Genomic DNA, 25,332 nt, shown 5'->3' with positions numbered 1-25,332 from the left:
ATCTTATATATAAAGTATTTGGCTCAATGCCTAGAATATTAAAAGTTTCCCGATAGGTATTAGAAAGAAAATTGAGGAAATTCATCAACCTCGCCCCTCCTTTTCCTCCCAAGCTATTGCCGTCACTTCCTTGTTTTCCTGGAACCCTTGATCCACAAACCTGGGATCAACCCAGTGACTTCCTTGGGTTCCAGAGCCTCTGTTTATGGCCCCAGCACTAGGTGCTCTTTCCTTCATCCCACTTTGTTCCTGGGTTTACCTTTCTCTTGATCTCTTGCTTGTTGTTACTATTTAGTTGCTAAGTCATGTCCGACTCTTTTGCCACCCCATGGACTGTAGCCTGTCAGACTCCTCTGTCCATGGGATTTCCCAGGCAAGAATACTAGAGTGGGTTCCCATTCCCTTCTCCAGGGGAATCTTCCTGATCCAGGAATCGAGTCTGCGTCTCCTCCATTGGCAGGCTGATTCTTCACCACTGGGCCAACAGGGAAGCCCAATCTCCTGCTTAGACTCCCATTCTTGGCCGCACTTAGGCCTGGATGTAAATAGCTGCTTCAGTGTGGCCCCTTGATTCTTGACCTTGGTCATAGTTTTGTCTCCACTTGTTCAGCTTCCAGGTGAAGTGCCAGGTCCTTAATTCAGTTCTCATCAGCCCTGACTCCCCACCACCTCCCATGAAATACATCAGAGGGTTTAGATGACATTAGGATTGTAGAAACTACACTTCTCATGAAGCTTCCTCCAGCTCAAGTTCAAATGAAATGTCATAATTTTCAATCTCTAGCTATTTTGTTGAATCCTGAAATGAAATAGGATCTGATAACTTTGAGAGCTTTTATAAAGGGAAACTTAAAAACGATCAGTTTAGCTTGGAAGATATTAATACAAGATAAATCGGAGGTCATCTTCCTGAGATCATGGGAAAGTCAGATGTGAGATCAAGTTTAATAAGGGTCAGGAGTGAATGAGGAAACAAAATATCTTTCATACCCATTCCTTTGCAGGCTTTGTTCAGCTTTTTGGCATCTCGATCGGCATCAAAACGCTGATGACTTTTTGCTTTGGTATCTCGACCAGCATCCAAGCCCTGATGACTTTTCCCTTTGGCCTAGAAGAAAAAATAATTGCAAAGGTGAGTGGACAATTTGTTGTTGTTGTTGTTGAGTCATTAAGTTGTGTCTGACTCTTTGGGCATTAAAAATGATCTCTGGCTGAAATTGGCAGCTAAAAGGAAGACCAAGCAGACACCCAGATGAGGGAACAGCTGCCGCTGTACACATGGGTATGTGTGGAAATCAGCTGGGGAAGCTCTGGCTGCAGAGAGATGGCTGGTACCTCCTGGAGCCAGCTGGACTCGGATGCCCACAGAGAATGGGCCCCTTTGTTCTCTGGGACAATCAGCCCGGTCAGCTCTGGGAGGAGTGATTTTCTCGTCGACTCCTCCTCTGTGTGTCTGTTTCTGAAACAGAGAGTAATACAGTGGGCCAGTGTCTTGGAATGCTGGTTTTTCCCCTTTGCCTTGAGACACAGCCTGTCTAGGGAATAGTTGCTGCCTGCCAGAAGCTGAGGATTCTAGGATCTTATTACAGATCCATTTTGTAAGCTGGGCTAAAGCTTTACCATTCGCACAATGAGAGATGTACTGTTTAATTTGTCAGAGATAAGAGGTATTGGTTTTTACTGGTCCTTGGGAAGAGAAAGTTCTGTATGTATATTAATCTAATGTTTCCCATATTTTAGTCATTCGCATAGTATATCCACTAAATGTCCACAGCTATCTAGGTCTACATTATTATTTGCTTATTATTTTTCTCTCAGTTGACCTAGTTTGTTTTGCTTAAAGTTATTTTCCAGAAAGAAACTTTCTGTTAGCACTGAAGCGGAAAACGAGTGTTGCTTGCTTAAACAGAAGGTAAGCATAAAAAATCTGCACCACTATTAAAAATTTAAAGACGTGAGGTTAATTGCAGTTATGCAACGAGTAGCTTTGAATACACTCTGGCTTTTCTCAGCTCTTTGTCTCTCCTCAGAGACCTTCTTTAATGACAAGTGTCATTTATTTGCCATCCTTCCGGGAAAGCTGGCTCAAGTGTTACTGTCTACACTCCCAGATTCTCCTCTCCCTCCTTTCATTTCTGTGGGCGCCTATTGGGAATGAGCAGTAAACCACATAAAGCACAGAGGAGGAGTTTCATTCATTTGCCTGGCAGCTCTGTGTCCTCTGAGGACTTCCCCTCCCCTATTCCACACAATCTCACTGGGGCTGTCAGTCATGAGGCTTGAGCCCCATTTTCTTGCCCTTGGGTGGACACGCACCCTGTCACTCAGGCAGTAGTGACTGGTTCCAGAGTGGGGATGTAATCCAAGCAGGATCAGTTAGAATTTTTCCTGCTTTGATATATAGATATTAGGAGAGAGATGTCTCTCCCTGGTGGGTTTGCTAAGCTAACTGAGCGTGAGTGTAGTGTGTGTTGGTGGCCATGTGGTCCACTCCATGAAGGAAGCATGGGTTCAGTATGAAGCAAAGCAGAGGTAATAAGAGTGGAAATACAGAGAAAGAGAGAGATAGAGAGAGAGAGAGAGAATATAACTAGGGACTGGAGGAGGGCTGACTTTTAGGTTTTGGTTAATGGACAATCATATAATTTTAGAGCTGAAGGGATATCAGGACCCCTCCCTGCCATTGCCTTTTGCAATATAGTGTATAGCCCATCTTCCCCACCCCCCTCTATTTTTTGACCCCGTGTGACATAAGGGATCTTAGTTCCCCAACCAGGGATCAAACCCACACTCCCTGCAAGTAGAAGCACCGTGTCTTAACCCCTGGACCTTTAGGGAAGTCTCACCTGGCCCATCTTAAAGTATCTATTCCTGAAACAAGCTGGAGAGGGACTCATATTTGTTGAGCACCTGCGACATGCTAGACGACTCCTTCACTGACAGACCTTTCTTCACGGGGAAGAGTAGGCGTTAGTCACCTGATTTACAGAGGAGGAAGCCTGGGTTCACGCAAGTCAGAGCACCTATCTGTGTTCTTGCAGGATGCATGTGTGCACCAGCTCAATTTGTCTCCTAAAGCCCATGCTCTTGTGTTTCCTGCACCATCCTCTGTGTGTGCATGCTCAGTCACTTCAGTCGTATCCAACTCTGTGCAACCCTATAGACCGTAGCCTTTCAGGCTCCTCTGTCCATGGAATTTTCCAGGCAAGAATACCAGAGTGGGTTGCCATGCCCTCTTCCAGGGGATCTTCCCAACCCAGGGATCAAACCCATGGCATCTCCTGTGTCTTCTGCATCGCAGGCAGATTCTTTACTGCTGAGCCACCTAGGAAACCCTGCACCATCCTGCCTCTCATCTAATTATGACTGGTACCTTCACATTCAGTGGAGGGATGGTGTGTCCCATTTTCCTTTCCCAATCTTTCGTCCTGTAAGAAAACTATCTGGGACTTAGGAAGGCTTGTTGGCAGGACCAGAAATATGATTTGTGGAGCTCAGTGCAAAATGAAAATGTAGGGCTCTTTGTTCAAAAGTGATTGAGAATTTCAAGTGCCATCCAAGCATTTAACCAAGAGCAGGGCCTTTGTAAGTGCGGGACCCTGTGCAGCTGCGCAGGCTGCACACTGACCAAGCTCACCCTGCTCTTTGATCACATTCTCAAAGGGCTGGTTCTCTGGGTGTGGGAGTGTGGGAAGGAACAATCTCAAAGAAGTAAACTGTGTCTCTGCTTTTCATCAGGAGTATTATGGGTGGCTCAGGAAGTGAGGTGGAGTTGAACCAGAGCAGCAGAAATCTCCTAGTAACAGGCTGATTCATAAACAGTTCTGTAGGTCACTTTAGCTTCATCCATGAAAGAATTCAGTGGAACTCTTATTATCTATCCCACTTCCCAACTGACAAGTTGAAACAGAGATGGGGGCTCTGTGAATGGTTGGTTATGCCTGAGGGTCCTGGCTGAGGGGCGGTGAGGGTGGGGAGGGGTCCAGGTGGGTTTACACTTGCCCAGCTCTGTGCTGGCAGTCTGCTTCTTCCCCAGGGGGAGACTTTTTTCCTCATTGGCACGAAGATGCTGCCAGGGCTTGCAGAAGCCATGAGGAGACTTGTTCAAGATCCCCGGGCCAGGTAACTGCAGAATTGAAGCCAGGGCTTTAACCAGGACTGTCTGGTAGTGAGCTACGGGATGCCATTCCGTCTTCTGTTTTCTGTCTCCATACAAATATCATGGAGTTGTAAGAGGGGAGGGATGTGAAAAGGAACCTCTGAACAGGGGCAGTTTGTATATCCAAGACCAAAAAAGTACAAATAAGTGTCCTTTAGGCCAAAATAATATTGATGTCTGAGCAAGGTGGCGGGACCATGTTGTGGGGAAAGGAGGCTGGTGGAGGGTGTGCATTGGGAAAGGGTTGAGCCACATGTCAGGAATAAAGATGATGTAGAGACTTCATTTTTTTATTTACAACTAATGCAGCATGTAAGTCTCTATCAGACATACAACTCTCAGCAGGGCAGGATAAAGTAACTGCCCCCTTCTAGGAATGAGTCTTAGCTGTCTTGGTTATCTTTCCTTATCAGAAGAGAATTCCATCTTGTTGCTAGTTGTTTAATCACTTAGTCATGTCCAACTGTAGCCCGCCAGGCTCCTCTGTCCATAGTGTTCTCCAGGCAAGAATACTGGAGTGGGTTGCCATTCCGTTCTCCAGGAGATCTTCCCAACCCAGGAATCAAACCCACATCTCCTGCATTGGCAGGCAGATTCTAACAGCAGGATATTCGATGTCAGAGGGAAGGAATTGTGTTTTGTGATTTAAGAAAGGAAAAAAGAAAAAGAAAACAGTCTGTTTGGAAGGAATCTTCCCCTCGGCACAGCCGGGACTGCGTCTACAATGGCTGCATTCATCAGCCATGGCCAGTGTTGATGCAAGGGCTGTCCTTGGCTTGTTCTGATGAGCCGGGTAACAGCTTCTCCGGAATGCACATGGAGCAGACATTCGTCCTCCATGGTTCATTGTTAATGGGCCGGGCAGCTGACTCTGGGGCCTTGGACCAACCTGACTCTGGGGCCTTGGGCCAATTTGCTCATCAGAAGATTTTGTTTTGAAACCTGAGGCCTCTGAACAGAACTTCCATACAAAGCAGGTCTGCAGGAATGTGAACCAGACAAAAATGGCAATGCAGGAGACCCCAGGTTGGGGACGAAAGGTTGAGTTTGTGACATGGTTATTCTACCTGCTTTCTACTGCTGCTGCTGCTGCTGCTAAGTCGCTTCAGTTGTGTCCGACTCTTTGCGACCCCATGGACTGCAGCCCACCAGGCTCCTCCGTCCATGGGATTTTCTAGCCAAGAGTACTGGAGTGGGGTGCCGTTGCGTTCTACTACAAGGCGTCAAAGAGCTGGGGCAACATTCCTTTTTTTTTTTTTTTTAAATAGCGTTTGCACTGATACTCAGGAGACACGTAAAAAAGACAAGATGCGAGTTGTTAATAAAAATGATTACAGAGTCCGGGTTTGAGGCCACACAGATTCAAGTTTGAATGTGGTCCTGCCCCTCTGCAGCCATGTGAACCTGAGCCAATCAAACTCTAAGCCACTATTTCCTCATCTGTAAAATGGAGGCAGTGTCTGCCTTCTGAGATCAGAGACTTACTTGAAATAACATTTCCAGTGCCAGATGATTAGATAAGCCGCAGACATGTTAGTCTTGTCTCTGCTACTTAGGGCAAACTCTCTTTTGTTGTTGTTTTGTAGTGATAGTTAGGCTTTCAAGTCTGTGTATTTTGACTTGGCAAATTTGGAAGGTATACACGTATTTTCTAAACTTGAAATTATGAGATTCTATTATCTATCTATTCATCCATCTATCATCTATCTATTATCTAGCTATCTATTCATCCATCCATCTATTATCTATCTTGCAGTGCCCCAGAAGACATCATGTTTATAATAAGTAGCCACTGAAGATATGTTAATGGGCTTCCCTGGTTGCCCAGTGGTGAAAAATCCTCCTACAATACAAGAGACACAGGAGACAAGGGTTGAACCCTGGGTTGGAAAGATCCCCTGGAGGAGGGCATGACAACCCACTCCAGTATTCTTGCCTGGAGAACCCCATGGACAGAAGAGCCTGGTGGGCTGCAGTCCCTGGGGTCGCAGAGAGTTGGACAAAACTGAAATGACTTAGCACACATGTACAGGGATATAATAGTCAACTTTAAGTACACAGTTTTCTAGTCAGACTGCATTTGAATCCCATGGGGACTGCTTATTTCCTCTGTGACCTTGGGCAAGATTGGGAAACTCTCTGTGCTGTGGCTTCCTCATGGCGAAATGTAGATAATATCGCCTATCTCATAGGTTTCCTGTGAGAGTTCAAATAAGTCATTCATGCAAAGCATCTGAAAGGAAGCCTAGCAGAACGCATGTGTTAAAATAAATGGAAAAAATATTTGTTGAAGGCAGATCAGCCCTGACCTTTCTAGAATATTCGAAACCTTTCCTGCTTGAGGGGTTTTCACCTTGTAAATGGCTCTCTAAAGATCAGTTTTTCACTCATCACCTGCAGCGTGGCTCCAGAGTTCTAAGCATGCACTTCACTGCGGGCAGTAAAGTGGTTAATAGTTCAGGCTGTGTGGAGTCCAGATGATCTGGGCTGACACCACAACCACATTCTGGCCAGCATGACAGTTTGCACCCACTGGGTGTGAGGGTCCCATTGAGATTCAAGGCTGGTGCAGAGCCAACCTTCGCACTGCTCAGTCCAGGCTCAAAATGAAGCAAATACTTCCAACACTACAGAGAGCACTGCCTGGTACATGATTCCTCTGGGAGATTTTTGTTTTTTTCTTTCTTGTCTACATGTCATCTTTCTGTGTTTTCATGTCCTTGCATCTCAAACAGGGACACTGAGGATCCATGTTTCTGGAGGAAGGACGCAAAGAAAGTAAATCGATTCCAGGAGCCTAGGAAGCAGTGCCACCTAGGCAGAAAAAGGGTTGAGAACATCACTCTGAAATGACTCAGGTTTAGCATATTGATTGTCCAGGAGGAAAGGTAGCTCTCTATTGAGTTCTGACATCTTTATCGAGTTTTGATATCTTTATCGAGTTTCGATACTCCCAGCCAGAAGGATGAAGGGGAGGAACAGACACCCAAAGGCTTCTGACTCCGTGCAGTTCAAGCAAGGCTTAACTCTTAGGATCAAGAGGGAATATTTTACGAAATCTTCCGCCAGCTCCCAGCAGACTCTGGCGATGGTGTGTTGAGACAAAGGATATGGTTTGCAAATTCGTTGCTCTATGCATTACATCGTAACTAAGATTTTCCAGATAGGTCATCCAGCCCGAGTACATGCATATTTAAATACACTCCTACTCATCAGTAGGTGTAACCTGCTTAGGTGACCTGATCTTCTACTTGGTTAACATCAAGACTGGAAAATAATACAGTGTCTCGTGAGAGACAAGTGAATTCATTGAAAAGCAATGCCCTGCAGGCAAATTAGACTATCCTCTAGCAGTTCCTCCCCTTTCACCTGCTTTCTCGCCTCCCTTCTCCTTTTCCTTTTCCTTCTTCCCCTTTCTCCTTCCTCCTTCTATTTTTCTTCCCTCCTCTTCCTTCAACAAACAAGCACTGAAGATCTATTATGTGGCAAGCACTACCCTAGGTGAGGGGGACTCAATGGGTCTATTAATTGTAACCCTTGTCCTCAGGGAAATACACACAGAAATAGATCAATGACCATTGCGTTAGGGTATAGTAAGCACTTTGGCTGCAAACAGCTGAGAAGAGAAAGAGGAATTTCTATGGAGAAGTTGACATTTGTGCTGGCTCTTCAAAGATGCATAGGAGTTCAGTTATGTCAGTTCAGTCACTCAGTCGTGTCTGACTCTTTGCGACCCCATGAATCGTAGCACGCCAGGCTTCCCTGTCCATCACCAACTCCGGGAGTTCACTCAAACTCACGTCCATCGAGTTGGTGATGCCATCCAGCCATCTCATCCTCTGTCGTCCCCTTCTCCTCCTGCCCCCAATCCCTCCCAGCATCAGAGTCTTTTCCAATGAGTCAACTCTTCACATGAGGTGGCCAAAGTACCGGAGTTTCAGCTTCAGCATCATTCCTTCCAAAGAAATCCCAGGGCTGATCTCCCTCAGAATGGACTGGTTGGCTCTCCTTGCAGTCCAAGGGACTCTCAAGAATCTTCTCCAACACTACAGTTCAAACGCATCAATTCTTCAGCGCTCAGCCTTCTTCACAGTCCAACTCTCACATCCATACAAGACCACTGGAAAAACCATAGCCTTGACTAGTTGGACCTTTGTTGGCAAAGTAATATCTCTGCTTTTGAATAGGAGTTAGGCAAGCACAAAAAAGGGGGAAGAGGAAGGGTGGAAATGGAAGAAAAGGGACAGTCCAGGGAGGAACTATAGCATGATGCTTCCTGGGTCTGTGTGCATGCGTGCTTACTGTGACCTGTGATAGCGCTGCTGCAGGACAAGCATGATCTGAATGTGACGTAAAGACAAAATGTGAACTTGGGAGTCGGTCCCACTGTGTTCAGTTACTCTTTGCCCCTTGCTGGTTGTAGGCCTGCAAGCAAGCCGACCCATCTGTCTGAGCCTGTGCTGTCTCGTCTTCACAGCAGGGCGGCACCAGCTCGCCGCAGTGTGCGCTTTGGCTGTGGTCGTGCTCCGCACCATGCCAGGTTACAATCAGCACACGGACGGTGGCACGTAGGCGGTGGGGTGCTGGATGACAGGAGGAGGTAAGGGTCATTTGTAAACTCGGGAGTATTATCAAAAAGGAATGGGAGTGGCATTTGGATTGTTTGCTCTTTCCAGCGCTGTTCTCCAGAAGCTTTCGCTGTCTGCAGTCTGCTGGGTAAATATTTAAAAGTGGTTGCTTGGTATCCAGACTCTGAGACAGGAAGTCTCCGAGGCAGAGCTGGGGAGCAGAGGGCAGAGGGCTCACTGTACGCTGATCTGAAGAGGCCTGCTGTGTGAGCTGAGGTGGAATCAGGAGGGGATGGGGAAGACTAGTAACAAGGGGCGGGATTAGAGCTAAGCAATGGCCTAGGCTTATTAAACAGGAGCAAAATGAAGGCTGGGCTAGGGAGACCCTCAGACACACCTGCACTCTCCTCAGCGTTAGCAAGACCATTGCCATGCTGGTTTGTGGTACCTTGAGTGAATGTTGGCCATTTGGGCTAAACTTGCCTTGTATAGAGTTGGGGCAACTGGGGTTCACTTTGGGCCAGAAACTTCTTTCTGATCACATAGGTAACCATCCCACCACACACCCCTCTTCAAGATATCTGCCTTTGAACTTAATGTGATGCTGGTTCTCTCATCCTTTCAAAGTCTCTGTTTTCCCATCTGCAAGATGGTAATAATAGTATCTCTCTCTTGTGGGTTGTTATAAGGATATGGGTCAAAAATGCTTAGCAGGATACTCGGCATGTGGTAAGGGCTCAGGGTTATTTTTAGCACTTCCTTCTATCTTGACCTGATTCCGGCTGTGTTGAACAAGCCCCTGACATGGTGCCTTGTATGCCAGCTTTAAAATAGCTCATTACATAATTTTGTCCAAAAACCATTTTTTACTTGTAGCTAAGTAGTAGCAGGAGCTAAGAGTTTAAGAGAAATTTACGGGAGAAACACTTCAAATTGAGAATGACAGCTGAATATGACACATTTACTACATGCCCAGCACAGATCCAAACAATTGACCTATACTCACTCAGTCTTCACAATAACCCCATGAAGTAAGTATGAAGGCTGGGCTAGGGAGACCCTCCTATTTTGCAGATGAGGAAACCAGAGCACAGAGAGGTTAATTAATTGCCTGAGGTCACACAGCTAGTAAGTGATGGAATTCAAACCTACACAGTCTGGATTCAGAAACTCTACTGTTGACTTCTCATCAACCAATTTTTTGTCCCTGTCAAAATTGTTTATTTAAAAAAAATTTAATGGTAGAAAAGTTCATTTCAACTCTTAAAATGCTAGTTTTTAAAAATAGAAACATCAGTGGAAACCTGTGACTGGTCTGCTGACCAGGGAAGCTGAGGACCACGTGCATGGCCATGGGGTCAATAAATGTTCCTGATGATGAGTCAATAGGAACTGAAATGAAAAATAAAGGCCAGTTATCACTATTTGCAAGGCAAAAGGGAAAGCCTCTCCCAGGGCAAAGTGTGTGTGCAGGGCAGACGTTATTGTCAAACTCTGCTACCAATATTCCTTCTGAGTCAAATGAAATTGTATTTTCAGCTTCTTTTCTGTAAAATGGGACCAATACCTACCGTACCCAGCAGAATCTCAGGAAGATAAGATGAATGGTGTTCGCAATGACAATGTGAATATCATTCACCACAGCCAGGATTTAGAAATGACCTATGGGGCTTCTCTGGTGGCTCAGCTGGTAAAGAATCTGCCTGTAATGCAGGAGACCCAGTTCAATCCCTGGGTTGGGAAGATCCCATGAAGAAGGAAATGGCAACCAACTCCAGTATTCTTGCCTGGAGAATTCCATGGACAGAGGAACCTGGCAGGCTACAATCCATAGAACTGCAAAGAGTCGGACATTACTGAACAACTAACACTTTCACTTTTCGTGTGTCTGTCAATGGATGAATAAAGAAGATGTGGCAGATAGCTAGCTAGCTAGATAAATAGACAAACAAACTTGAGATATTATGTCATATATATATATATATATAACGGAATATTATTCAGCCATGAGAAAGAAGGAAATCCTGTTATTTCCAACAACATGGATGGATCTTGAGGGCATTATACTAAGTGAAATAAGTCAGAGAAAGACAAATACTATATAATATCACTTATATGTGGAGTCTAAAAAAGCTGATAGAAACAAACACTGAAATGGCGGTTACCAGGAACCAGGGGAAAAGGAACGAGGTTAGCTAAAGCATACAAACTAGCAGCTGTAAGATGAATAAGTTCTAGGGATCTAATGCATAACATAGTGGTTATAGTTAAATAATACTGTATTATATACTTGAAAGCTGCCAAGAAGGTATCTTAAATGTCCTCACCACAAAAAAGAAATGGTAACTGCATGCCACGCTGCAGGTGTTAGCTAATGCTATGCTGGTAATCATTTTGCAATATGTAAGTGTATCAAGTCAACACGTGGTATGCTTTAAACTTACGTAATATTATACATCAGTTTATTTCAATAAAGCTGGAGGGACTTCCCTAGGGGTCCCGTGATTAAGACTCTTGTGCACCCACTCCAGTGTTCTTGCCTGGAGAATCCCAGAGACGGGGGAGCCTGGTGGGCTGCCATCTATGCGGTCGCACAGAGTCGGACACGACTGAAGTGGTTTAGCAGCAGCAGCAGCTTCCACTGCAGGGAACACAGGTTCAGTTCCCAGTTGGGAAACTAAGATCCCACATGCCACTATGGCATACACATAAGTAAATAAATAGCAAAGATTATGTTTAAAAAAAAATAAAACTGGGGAAAAAAGAGAACATGTGAGGACTGGGGAATGCTTTCATTACAGTGATCAGAGTTGGCCAGGGAGGGACTGACTTTTCCGACTTGCTCCAATAGGCTCTTGGGACTCTTCCTCCTCTCCCCATCTCATCTCAAGTCTTCCAGTTACCCCTTTTCCTGCTACTAAGACATCTTGCCATAGGGATCATCGTTCGAGGACCACAGTGCCAGGGAACTGAATTTTAGCAGAGGCATTGTGAAGACTAAGAAGGCATGAGGCCAGCTGCAGGACCAGTTTCTGAGGTTTGCCCCCTTGGGGTGACTGCTTACCAGCCTAATGAACTGTCCAACATTCTCACAGGTAAAAGGTCACTTCTCTCTGCCTGACAGAATCTATGCAAAAACGACTGCTGGTTTGTCTTACTAGCCAGAGACCTGTCCATGTGAGGCAGGGGAAGCAGAGGGCGGATGCTGTGATGAATGGATTCCTCCCTGTCCTGCCTGAGTCTGCAGAGGGCCAGAGGGGCTTAGAAACTGACAGCATGGAGCCTCATGTCCCTTTATTTTTAAAACACCTGGTTGCCTACCGTTGGTTCTATGGGCAACAGAGGAGAATGGATCTACTTAAGGAAATTTACTGAAGCTTCATCTTCTGTCTGAAACTGTCCTGACCCTCCTGGAAAGAAATGAGGATTTTCTGCCAGTGGTGGGCTGGCACTAAGGTGAACAACCATTTGACTGCCCAAGATGGAGCGTTTCCTGGGAAATCCTGGGTTTCCAGTGCTAACACTGGGACAGTCCAGGTGAACCAGGATAGGTGGTCATCCTAGCTGAAACTGACTATGCAAGTTTGCAATAGCCAGCATGTGCACACACAAATGACTCAGTCCTAATAAATCTGAATCATTAAGATATATGGCGATGGCACCCCACTCCAGTACTCTTGCCTGGAAAATCTGCGGACGGAGGAGCCTGGTAGGCTGCAGTCCACGGGGTTGCGAAGAGTCGGACACGACTGAGCAACTTCACTCTCACTTTTCACTTTCATGCATTGGAGAAGGAAACGGCAACCCACTCCAGTGTTCTTGCCTGGAGAATCCCAGGGACGGGAGGGCCTGGTGGGCTGCCATCTATGCGGTCGCACAGAGTTGGACACGACTGAAGAGACTTAGCAGCAGTAGCAGCAGCAAGATATATGTATATACTAGGTATGGGCTTCCCAGGTGGCTCAGTGGTAAAGAATCTGCCTGCCAATGCATAGGAAACGTGGGTTTGATCTCTGGGTCGGAGATGGAAATGGCAATCCACGCCAGTATCATTGCCTGGATAATCCCATGGACAGATGAGCCTGGCAGGTTGCAGTCCATAGGGTTGCAGAGTCAGACAGGACTAAGTGACTGAGCATGCACGCAGATATATGAGGTATAGGTATTTTAAAAACTCTCCAGATAATTCTAATGTGTAACCAAGGATGAAAACCACTGGTCTCATAAAAATTAAGACATTTCCAACTGATATTTCAGTGAATGAGAAAGCTTTAAAAATATATACACTGAGTGTTCGTACAAGTAAGAAATCCTAGACTTTATCCAGGGTGTAAAAGATTAAGGGAAGAGTTTTATCAGAGATTCTTAGGGTAGAAATTCAACCGAGTGAATTTTGAAACCAAGTTTTCAAAGTAGATAACATGGAACACTGAAGATGTTAAAACCCACTGGATTTCCAACTGGGAGAGGAAGTCCTTTTAAAATTCTCTCTAGATTCTTGTGAATAGTCAGTCTTTGTCTGGTAATATGTTTTTCACACTTTTCCAGTCCAGGAGCTGGCAAACTATAGACTGGGGCCAAATCTAGTCCATTACCTGTTTTTGTAAATAAAGTTTTTATTTACTTAACAGAACGAACATGGGACATAACCAACCCACTCATACCCATTTGGTCAATGATTGCTCCCACACTACAATAGCAGAATTGAGTAGCTACAACAAAGGTTGTAAGGCTTCCCTGGTGGTTCAGTGGTAGAGAAATGGCCTGTTATGCAGGAGGCACAGGTTCAGTCCCTGGGTGGGGAAGAGCAACCCACCACAGTATTCTTGCCTGGGAAATCCCATGGACAGAGGAGCCTGGTGGTCTATAGCCCATGGTGTGGCAAGAGCCGGGCACGACTTAGCGTCTAAACCACTACCAACAACAAAGATTATGTGGCCCAGAAAGCCTCAGTAGTTACTCTGCAAACACCTTCTCTATTTTATGCAAACTAGTGTTTTTTATCAGAAAACAAATGACAGAATCTGAGCCTTTGGCTGGCAACACTATTTAGATTAATACCCTCTTCTCACTTTTGTATTTATGTCAACTGATACTAGTTTCCCATTTATGGTATTAATACAAGGTTTCTTTTTAAGATAAATTTGTGTCAAAAAGACGAGTGGATTCAAAGAAAATAATTAGAACTATTAATAAGACATGTGGCACAAGTATTTGGAAGCATTCCAAAAGGTCACACTTAAGTGTGAAGTCTGGGAAACATTGTTCATTGTATTCAATCACCTCATTTTACAGATACACTGAAGCTTGGTGGTGAAGTCATCTGCCCAGAGTCACTTACTCGATTATGGAAAAATACTGGATTCCTATCTCCAAGGACAATGTTCTTTTACCCCTAACTGGCCACTCATCTGTACTTTGAAACCAGTTAGCATGAATGCAAAGTATTGTACTATTTAAAGTCGATGAATTTAGAGCTAGATACTGTCCTGGTGACATTTCCACAGATACATTTAGTAGACACTGAGAGGCAATTTGAAACACAACAGAGGGGTCATTCACCTCTTTAAACATGAATCTTGGGTGACTAGTGGCATATTGTTTCATCTAGTTGATTGCTTCTTGGCCATGGTTTCCTTGAAACAATAAGTTTGATTAAATGTCTTGCTTTTTTGGGTTTTAAATCAAAATCCACTTAAATGCTTGTCAGAACAAAAAGCTAAACTATTAAATAGAAAAAAAAAACATATAGTAGTATATTCTGTTGGGTATATTTAAGCACAGTTTCAATCTTACAAGAATATTTGGTAATTTTTGCCATGCAACTATTCCTCCATTTTAATTAGGACTTACCATGGTCACATTGACTAACAGCAAAGCTGATTCCTCTGTTCTTAGATCCTCTTTCCACTTGAATCAGCTTTTGAAGTCTGTTAGCCAAAGATGTGGACCAGATAGCTAGGAAAGCATGTTAGGAAACCTTTGAAGGGTGCTGAGAACCAGGGAGCTCTTTGTTTCTATTGATTCATCCTTTCAAAGATGGAATTTTTACAGTGACAGGTGTGCCTGTTAAAGGTTTGGCCATCACTCTCTTAGCCTTAGTCTCAGTCGTGTCTGACCCTTTGTGACACCATGGACTGTAGCCCGCCAGGCTTCTCTGTCCGTGGAATTCTCCAGGCAAGAATACTGGAGTAGGTAGCCATTCCCTTCTCTGGGGGATATTCCCGACCCAGGGATTAAACCCAGGTCTGCTGCATTGCAGGCAGATTCTTTACCATCTTTACCATCTGAGCCACTAGGAAAGCCGTCACTCTGAATGAGTACAAATATTTGCAAGACTGGGCAAATAAGGCTGAACATAGAAAAAGTATCCCCTTGGATCAGATCTCAAAATGATACACTTACATAGGCTGTGTGTTCTGAAAAGTAAGTGCAACTTTTTAGATTTTAAAAAGTGATCTTTCTTTTAAATTTGGGGTTTCTATAAATTTAAATTTTATAGATTAGCATTTTAAGAACAACGTTTAAAGAAGATTGGCATTGTTAGGTCATTTTCTAGAAAGACACAATTTCTTAGGCTATGCTCTGTGGGTTATACATCTCAATGTGGTATTTACCGTCAAAGGTGACTATGAGGTTGAGACTTGACCTTAAGGAGATGTGAACTTAAGACTCATCAAAGTGGTGGGTGCCATTGTTTCCAAAGATACTAGCGGTACACTCAGAAACACAAACAATTTGAGAAGCCTACCACACCCTGTCTCTGGTCTTGAAAGTCTTGCTTTTCAGGAGTTTTAAATCCAAATCCACTTTGATGTTTGTCAGAGCAAAAAGTTAAACTGTTATTAATAAATAGAAAAAATACATTGCAGTGTACTCCATTGGGTATATTTAAGCACAGTTTCCATCTTATAAGAATATTTAGTAATTTCACCATGTAGCTACACCTCCATTTTAACTAGGACTGGCCAGGGTCACATTGACCAGTAGCAAGCCTGATTCCTCCATTCAGGGGGAGATTGACTGGGGCAAGTCTTTGAGGGGGCTCCACCCAGAGGAGAGGTGAGCAAACTGACTTCTGATTATTTCAGATAGTCTTTCCAGATAAGCACTGTTCATCTAGGTAGGAAAACCAGTAGCTCGGCAGGCTTGTCCCTGGGTATTTCTGCAGGGAAGCTCTTTGCATTCTGGCTATCAGAACTTAATTAATGAGCTAAGGACTTTTGGGGTGGGGGGAACCACTGCCTCTCGACTGCCGAGGTCATCAACAGGAGGACAAGGGTCAAGGTTCAAGATGAGTTGGCTTTTGCCCTGTGATAAGAGGGGCAATCGGTGGGAGAGAAAGCCTGGGCCAGAGGGGCAGGAAGGCATGATTGCTGGTGGAAGCTCAGCCAGATAAGGACATTATCGGGACTTCTCCTACCCAGTGGCCTTGCTTTCCCATTTAAGGTCTGTGCCTCGTGAAGTGGTTCTCAACTGACAAGGAGTGATTTTGCCCCTCTAGGGACATTGGGCAATGTCTAGAGAGTTTTTGGTTGTCACAAATAGGGGAGTGTTGGTGGTATCTAGTCACACAGGCCAAGGGACTCTAATAAACATCCTACCGGGCACACAACCACCCCCTGCAGCAAAGAATTACCTGGTTCCAAGTGTCAGTAGTGCTAAGCTCTGATCTGTGAAGGGTCTACAGCCCTGATCACATGGCTGTGACAGTTCTGTCAACATGTTACCTGCAGGTGTTGAGAAGGCCAAGCTTCTGGTGGCAAATGACACCTAGGTAACAAGGTCCCAAGTCACAAAGAGGGCATTGCTGTGGTTACTTAAGAGAGGGGATTAGAAGTGGACCATGGTGTCTTTCTCTTTGATTCTCTTTCAAAGGAACCTAGATGACACATCTGAAAGATGAGTACGGGGATAAGGTAACTAGGAGGAAGAGCTCAAGTTCAAGTTGGTCCCATGGTAAAAGCTTGTTATCCCCACCTGCTTCTTTGTCTGAATCACAGCCTCAGCTGACAGCCCCAGTTGGCAGCTCCTTTGGGAGGCCTTTCAGTACTGTGTTGGGCTGGACAACCCCGAGTTTCTACTAGAGGCAGAATGCCATCAGTGTCTCAAAACCAGATTTTGTGTCCTGGGGGAAATGTCTGCTTTGAAGTTGCCCACAGATTGTTTGGGGATTTAGAGGCCTCTAAAGAGTGTTACGCCTTCAGATAGTCAATGACTGCTGTATTGCCTTAACAAAAGTGCACTTGGAGGATAAGGTGGTGATGGGGTGATGATGGCTATTTCTCAGCTATGAAAGGAGACATGCTTTCAAGAGTGATGAAAAATGAAGCGCTCTTCCCATTAGAGAAGAATTGTCCATGTCCTTTTTCTATTGCCAAAAACTGTTTTTTCTCCCCTTCCAATTCATTGAGCATATAAACTTGGGATTCATTGCTTACAGGAAAAAAGGAAGTGAGTATACTCTGGGATCCTCCGGAATCAATGATAAGTGGGCAGATGGAATTGAAAATTGAAAATATTAGGGGTTGAGCTGAGCTATTGCAGCACTGAATAGTGCTGTGTATTGGGGCATAACCAACATTTTATGAACAAGTTCAGATTTGCTGAAAAGGAAACAAGGTGAAAGAGTGAAATTTGCTTTAAGCAGATTTTTGTCTCCTCTAGAATCAAAACAATGAATGCTATTCTTTCCCCTGGTAAGAGAGTTGAAATATGCATTGGATCCAAACTTCATAATTATTTCTCTAAAATTCTTTTCATCATTTTTGTCTTCCTTTTCATTCTCACCACAATCCAAACCCACATCATCGGAAGGGTGATTTATTCTACTGCCTTCCCATCTGATCTTCAAATCTTCCTTCTCTTTCTATTTCAATCGTAGTCATATTTGTACTCATAGTTGGGGGTGGGAGGGAGGCGCTAGAAGGAGAGGATATATGTACAAATATAACTGATTCCCTTTGTTGTACAGCAGAAACAGCATTGTAAAGCAACGCAACATTGTAAGGCACATATACTCCAATAAAAAATAAAATAATGAAACTATGACTCTACATTTAAAAACAAAAAAACCAGTAGTTGTAAGAAAGTGATACTGACAAAGCAATGCCACCCATCCCTAAGAATAGGTAAGGCCAACCTTGGCTAAGGTGATAGTCCAGGAAACAGGTACATACCCAAGTCAATCAGAATTACCCTTGGCATTGAATGTATGGATGCTTAGAGAAAACTCTTTTCCTTAGGGTAGTTAATCTGGAGCTATGTGAGGCTGTGGAATTCTCTGTGCTGCCTGAACTGTCTGTGACCAGGTCTCCCTCTCATCAACTCCTTTTGCCTTCCCCACCATTCAAAAGGCAAGGTTCATTTTCGATAGGAGAGAATGAGGCCAAGACATAGAAAGAAGGAGAGAGTGAGAGAGAGAGAGGAGAGGGAAAGAACACTTACTGACAAGATGACTTCCCCAGCGCTCGGGATGAATCGTGATCCATCACCGTGCTCTTCATCTTTGTCCGTCATTGGTCTTGGAGTGGGCTTTTGACCAATTCCGGCCAATGTGAGAAAGGCATGTCTGCCTGGGGTTTCCCAGAAGATTTTCCTCACTGACAGGGGACTGTTTACAGGAAGAGAAACCCACTTTTTCTCTACCCCTTTCCTTTTTGCCTGTGACCCTATCCTGTGAGATCGCAAACCTGAGCACACACGTGGCCATTCTCTTGCATCCATGAGCGGAGATGTTGCCAGTACCTCGGGGGTGGCAGAATGGAAAGGCAGAGGTACCCTGAGTCCCTAGTGATGGGACTGAACTGCTGAACCAGCCCTGGAGTTTCCTGCATTCAGGCTTCCGGTCAGAGTTAATAACTTAAGGTCTTTGTTATTTAAGCCACTGTCAGTCCAGTAGTTTGTGAATAAATACATACTCACTTAAAAACAAAACGAAACAAAACCCCAGAATTTATACTTACAAACCACCTCAACCCCAGACTTGTTTCTTGAGTTTCAGATCCAGCTATGTTAGGTATAATACCCAGATATTTCAAACCCAACAGATCCCCAAACCAAATTCATCGTTTCACCTTGCAGACTTGTCCTCACTCCCAGGGTGCGCCGCTATCATCCCGCATTCACAGCCAGGTAGGTACCTGGGGGGCCCTGTGGAGTCTTTCTTGTCCCCCACCTCCCATATCCTGTCAGTCAGCAAGTTATGTCCGTTTGACTCTCCCATCTGTCCTTTTCTCTCCAATCCCACTGTCCCTGTTTCAGTTCAGGGCAGGGGTTCATCATCTTTCTCCAGGGCCACTGTCTTTCAAGGGCTGTACTCTCTGTTGGTCGTGTTTCTCTCCAAACCTTTCTCTACCAGCTTCCAGCACAGTCCATCCATAATGCCCACCTTGCCATCCCCTTGCATGAGATTGACCGGGACTTCTCTGTTGCCTAAGATAGTAGTTCTCCAGGTGTGGTACCTAGACAGCAGCGTCAGCCTCACCAGGGAACTTGTCAGAAATGCAGATTCTCAGGCCCCACTATAGAGCGTCTACTGAATCAGACTCTCTGCAGATGGGGCCCAGCTCTCTGTTTAAATAAGTCTTCCAAAGGAATCTGCTATGCAACGTTTGAAAACCACTACTAGCTTAAGGCAATGAAACCCAATTTCCTTGGAGTAGTGGGTTGACTAGTGCCCCTGAATTCATGTCTACTCAGAACCTCAGAATGTGACAGTATTTGGAAATTGAACCTTTGCATATATGATTAGTTAAGGAGTTTTAGATGAGCTCAGACTGAGGGAGGGTCCTAAATCCAGTGATTGGTATCCTCATAAGAGGAGGAGACTCAGGTTCAATCCCCGATCCAGGAAGATCCCACATGTCACAGAACAGCTAAGCCCATGCACAGCAGCTGCTGAGCCTGTGCTCCAGAGCCCAGGAGGCACAGCTCCTGAAGCCTGTGCTCCGCAGCGAGAGAAGCCGCTGCAACGAGAAGGCTGTGCACTGCCACTAGAGAGTGGCCCCCACTCTCTGCAAGCAGACGAAACCCCAGCAGCAACAAAGACCCAGCACAAAAATGAGCAAACAAATGTAGTGAAAAAAAGAGAGAAAATGCAGTGAACTGATGAATTCATTCACATTTGCTGTGCACCAGTTATTGTGTCGGTACTGGGGAAGCTAAGCCAAACAAGACACAGTCCACCCCCAGGGCCGTTGGAGCCGTCCATCCGGTTCTGTCCAGTGATGTATAAAAAGTTCCAGAATCACCTGGGAGAGAAGTGATGGCACTATACACAGAATGTTATGGAAGCACTGCAGAAAAGCATCTATTCCAGTGCGGGGATGAGGAGAGAAGGAGAAAGCTCAAATGGAGTAAAGACATCATGAAGTGATAATCCAGTTCCATAGTTGTATACATCCCAGTTGGTTAACTTCTAGGTAGTGTAATAGGAGCCCAAGACATAGTGTGAAGAATTTCTACCCAAACCTTAATTCATGTTTACCTCTTATTCAGTTTAGTTCAGTTCTGTTCAGTTGCTCAGTCGTGTCCAGCTCTTTGCGACCCCATGAATCGCAGCACGCCAGGCCTCCCTGTCCATCACCAACTCCCAAGTTCACTCAAACTCACGTCCATCGAGTCGGTGATGCCATCCACTCATCTCATCCTCTGTCGTCCCCTTCTCCTCCTGCCCCCAATCCCTCCCAGCATCAGAGTCTTTTCCAATGAGTCAACTCTTCGCATCAGCTGGCCAAAGTACTGGAGTTTCAGCTTTAGCATTATTCCTTCCAAAGAAATCCCAGGGTAGATCTCCTTCAGAATGGACTGGTTGGATCTCCTTGCAGTCCAAGGGACTCTCAAGAGTCTTCTCCAACACCACAGTTCAAAAGCATCAATTCTTCAGGGCTCAGCTTTTTTCACAGTCCAACTCTCACATCCATACGTGACTACTGGAAAAACCATAGCCTTGACTAGATGGACTTTTGTTGGCAAAGTAACGTCTCTGCTTTTGAATATGCTGTCTAGGTTGGTCATAACTTTCCTTCCAAGGAGTAACCATCTTTTAATTTCATGGCTGCAATCACCATCTGCAGTGATTTTGGAGGCCCCCAAATAAAGCTGACACTGTTTCCACTGTTTCCCCATCTATTTGCCATGAAGTGATGGGACCAGATGCCATGATCTTAGTTTTCTGAATGTTGAGCTTTAAGCCAAATTTTTCACTTTCCTCTTTCACTTTCATCAGGAGGCTTTTTAGTTTCTCTTCACTTTCTGCCATAGGGTGGTGTCATCTGCATATATGAGGTTATTGATATTTCTCCTGGCAATCTTGATTCCAGCTTGTGCTTCTTCCAGCCCAGTTTTTCTCATGATGTACTCTGCATGTAAGTTAAATAAGCAGGGTGACAATATACAGCCTTGACGTACTCCTTTTCCTATTTGGAAGCAGTCTGTTGTTCCATGTCCAGTTCTAACTGGTGCTTCCTGACCTGCATACAGGTTTCTCAAGAGGCAGGTCAGGTGATCTGTCATTCCCATCTCTTTCAGAATTTCCCACAGTTTATTGTGATCCACACAGTCAAAGGCTTTGGCATAGTCAATCAAGCAGAAATAGATGTTTTCCTGGAACTCTCTTGCTTTTTCCATGATCCAGCGGATGTTGGCAATTTGATCTCTGGTTCCTCTGCCTTTTCTAAAACCAACTTGAACATCTGGAAGTTCATGGTTCACGTATTGCTGAAGCCTGGCTTGGAGAATTTTGAGCATTACTTTACTAGCATGTGAGATGAGTGCAATTGTGCGGCAGTTTGAGCATTCTTTGGCATTGCCCTTCTTTGGGATTGGAATGAAAACTGACCTTTTCCAGTCCTGTGGCCACTGCTGAGTTTTCCAAATTTGCTGGCATATTGAGTGTAGCACTTTCACAGCATCATCTTTCAGGATTTGAAATAGTTCCACTGGAATTCCATCACCTCTACTATCTCTTATTAGATATATTAGTACAACCTCATACAAATAACCTAACCTATTTTTGCTTCACTTTCCACAATTTAAAAGAGGACTAATAATAATAGTACCTTACTATTAGAATTGCTGTGAGGACTGACACTTGTATATATGAAGTGCTCTGTAAAGGGTTCAAATTTCGTGGACCACTGTGCTCAAAGCTATTCACTGTCTCACAACAACTTAAAAGATGTCTGTTTTCATTACCATCATCATTTCAAAAGGCCCTTTTAAACCTCCAGTGATGCCCATTATTGCTGGGCGTTGGGGTCATGTTGCTGTGCTGTAGAGCAGAGATGCTTGGCTGTGTTGGGATGTGCTCAAATCCATCCTCTACTCAAAGCGCCCCAGGCTCCTACACCTTCTGAGTTCCTGGGTCAAGTTTGTCCTGGGTCAAGTTTTCAGTTGCATGCTCTTCTTCTGTGAGTGTATTTGTCCTTGCCAGTCTTTATCCTGCACCTCTTTTAAATGACTGTTTTTAATCTGTTATAGCCAAGAAACCTCCAAAGCCAAGATTGTGTAATTTTGCCTAAAACATAGCTAGACTTCATGTGGGAGAGTTGTCATTAAATAAAGCTTGCTTTAGTGCATGTCACGTTCTGATGGCAGAGGCCATTTTTGTTTCCTCTTCTGGATGGTGATGATCTAAAGGACTAACTTTCCAGGAAAAAAGTTTTCCTGATAGATATATTCCCGCATAGTCTAGGCTGGTTTGTATTTGGGGGTCACTGTGATTCTTTGAGTTTGGGGATCACAGTGTAAAGCACTCTTGGTTAAAGCCATACGTACTTTTGTCTCAAATTCCCCATCACATTTCGGCTGTCTTTAGAGCCTCGCTGCTTTTCTTAGGAATCCTGACCTAGGCCCCACCTGTCATGTATCTCTCGGGTGTTCACGGTCCACCACGTAGTCCCATTTCAGACAATATTTGTGTTGGCTAAATATCAGCACAAGCGAGTCATAAATGTGGCATCTTGACAAACACCCTGGGGACCACTGAGCAGATGTTCTGACATTTACGAGTTGGTTTTCATTTCCAGGCACTCACAATGGCATTTTGTTCATCAGCAGTGTGCTGAGCTCGTCTTGCCAGGATTGTGGTGTGCAGGTCACCATTTCTCAAACTCTGTGCTCATCAGCATTGCCTGGGGGAGCGTTTAGAAATCCCAACACCCAGGCCAACTACCAGACCAATTAATTCAGATTCTCTGGGGGTGGGACTCAGGCCTCGCTGGTTTCTAGAACCCCCAGGTAACTCCAACATCCAGGCAAGTTGAAGTTGTTCCCCAGTCTGGTGCTTCTCGACGTCAACGTGCATGGGAAACACTTGGGGACCTCGTAGAAGCGTAGGTTCTGATGAAGTAGGTCTGGGTGAGCCTGAGAGTCTGTGTTTTTTCCTTTGTCTGAGTCAGGTCTTAGCTGTGGCACTTGGGCCCCAGAGTGCAAGGGCTTCAGTAGTTGCTGCAGGCGGGCTGTCCGTTTGCAGTGTGTGGGCTTAGTTGTTCCTTGACCTATGAGATCTTAGTTCCTCGATCGGAGAAGGCAATGGCAACCCACTCCAGTACTCTTGCCTGGAAAATCCCATGGACAAAGGAGCCTGGTAGGCTGCAGTTCATGGGGTCGCTAAGAATCGGGCATGACTGGGCGATTTTACTTTCACTTTTCACTTTAATGCATTAGAGAAGGAAATGGCAACCCACTCCAGTGTTCTTGCCTGGAGAATCCCAGGGATGGGGGAGCCTGGTGGGCTGCCATCTATGGGGTCGCACAGAGTTGGACACGACTGAAGTGACTTAGCAGCAGCAGCAGCAGCAGCAGTTCCTTGATAAGGGATAGAGCTCATGTCCCCCACATTGCAACTGGATTCTTAACCACTGGACTACCAGGAAAGTCTCAGATTCTGTATTTCTAAAAGCACCCAGGCCATGTGGACATTGCTACTAGCCCAGGGTCCATACTCTGAGTAGAAATTCAGTAGTACTTTTTTAGCACCTGTTCATTAGTCTCGAAAGAATTTTCCAGAAATCAGTAGTCCTCTTGAGTTTGTGATGACTTCCACATTTATCCATGGCATCCCTAGATCTTGCTCCCTGTCTATGACTCTGCCCTCTGCAGCCACACTCTTGTGACTAAGTCATCTCACTCTTTGTCACAATATTCTATTTTCCTCCAAATGGTTACTCTCTTGAAAATAACTCACACAGAGGAAGAGTCATCTGGCTGAACCTAAGCTTTTTTCATGAGGATCTATTTTTCTGTCTCTGCACAAAGCTCATTGAGCAGAGACATGGCCTCTAGGCTAAGCAGACTCTGAACACTGTGTTTCAGCAAATGATAATAATATACTAGTGTCAGTTCTTACTGCTCCAAACAGGTTAGGTAGAAACACTATGTCTAGAATTCAGAAAAATCAGTGATGATGGCGAAAGCATTGGAGAAAAACATAAAGGAAAAAAGTAAGTTTCAGTTTTCAGAATTGACTAGGATTCCATATCAGAGTACCTTGGAAAATATGATTTCCAACTTTCAAATGGCTTTAGACCAATATTTGTCAAACAGTTATCTGTGGACTCTGCTTTATGGACATAATTTGAGAGATTCAGCTTTCCTAGTAGGTTTTTGAACTGTGGTTTTGGAGAAGACTCTTGACAGTCCCTTGGGCTGCAAGGAGATCCAACCAGTTCATCCTAAAGGAGATCAGTCCTGGGTGTTCATTGGAAGGACTGATGTTGAAACTGAAGCTCCAATACTTTGGCCACCTGAAGCGAAGAACTGACTCATTGGAAAAGACCATAATGCTCGGTGGGAAAGATTGAAGGTGGGAGAAGAAGGGGACAACAGAGGATGAGATGGTTGGATGGCATCACCAACTCGATGGACATGAGTTTGAGTAGGCTCTGGGAGTTGGTGTTGGACAGGGAGGCCTGGCGTGCTGCAGTCCATGGGGTTGCAAAGAGTTGGACACGACTGAGCAACTGAGCTGAACTGAACTGAAGAACTAGTATGAAGCATGCTGAATCATCAGGTTGAGTAGGCGCTAGCACATGATCTCAATGCCTGTGTTTGTGTTTCTATTTATAAAGCATGCCAAATAACATACTTTAATTGTTACAAGCTCATGATAAAAGAACAAAGAACAGAAGGAGGTTTAATGTAAAAAGCCTGCATTTTGGCCAAGAGAATGCCCAGTTGTCTTACAGGGAGTCTTATAAACAAAAGTTTCTCAGTAGTTAGGATAGAGAAACGTGATGCGAGAACTAAGAAGTCATACACCACATCATATTTCAGGGATGCTGTAACTCAGAAAAACCACATAATAGCTATCAGTGCCATTTTTGCATTGAGCCCAGCATTTAACCTCAGCACAAGAACATTATCTATTACTAAATCAACAACATACTTTTGTACATCATGGACTTGTATTTTGCTAACATTTAGTTTCCAAATGTGTTTTGGTTGAGTGTGTGTGTGTGTGTGTGTGTGTGTGAGTTGACTCTTTGCAACCCCATGGACTGTGGCCCACTAGGCTCCCCGTCCGTGAAAATTTCCAGGTAAGAATACTGAAGTGGGTTGCCACTTTATTCTCCAGGTGATCGTCCTGACCCAGGGATTGAA

General features: G+C 44.7%; 1 protein-coding gene and 1 long non-coding RNA gene across 3 annotated transcripts in view; one reads left to right on the top strand and one right to left on the bottom strand.

Moving 5' to 3' along the window:
- The window catches only part of ANXA13 (annexin A13), a 57,749-nt gene that overhangs the window by 30,398 nt on the left and 2,019 nt on the right, over nt 1-25,332 (bottom strand). For both annotated transcript variants that reach the window (XM_069599933.1, XM_069599932.1), the window contains one exon: nt 991-1,108. In XM_069599933.1, coding sequence (XP_069456034.1) covers nt 991-1,108 — 118 coding nt within the window. The remainder of the gene's footprint in view (nt 1-990; nt 1,109-25,332) is intronic.
- LOC138445719 (uncharacterized) overlaps nt 795-25,332 on the top strand; it is a 45,231-nt gene continuing 20,693 nt past the window's right edge. Inside the window, exons 1-2 of the long non-coding RNA XR_011258977.1 lie at nt 795-1,132; nt 1,844-1,912. This is a non-coding gene — a long non-coding RNA (uncharacterized lncRNA). The remainder of the gene's footprint in view (nt 1,133-1,843; nt 1,913-25,332) is intronic.

Source organism: Ovis canadensis, chromosome 9 (genome assembly GCF_042477335.2).
Source record: "Ovis canadensis isolate MfBH-ARS-UI-01 breed Bighorn chromosome 9, ARS-UI_OviCan_v2, whole genome shotgun sequence".
Taxonomy (NCBI): Eukaryota; Metazoa; Chordata; class Mammalia; order Artiodactyla; family Bovidae; genus Ovis; species Ovis canadensis.
The sequence above is the reverse complement of the archived record's forward strand: the minus strand, read 5'-3'. Positions and strand labels throughout refer to the sequence as shown.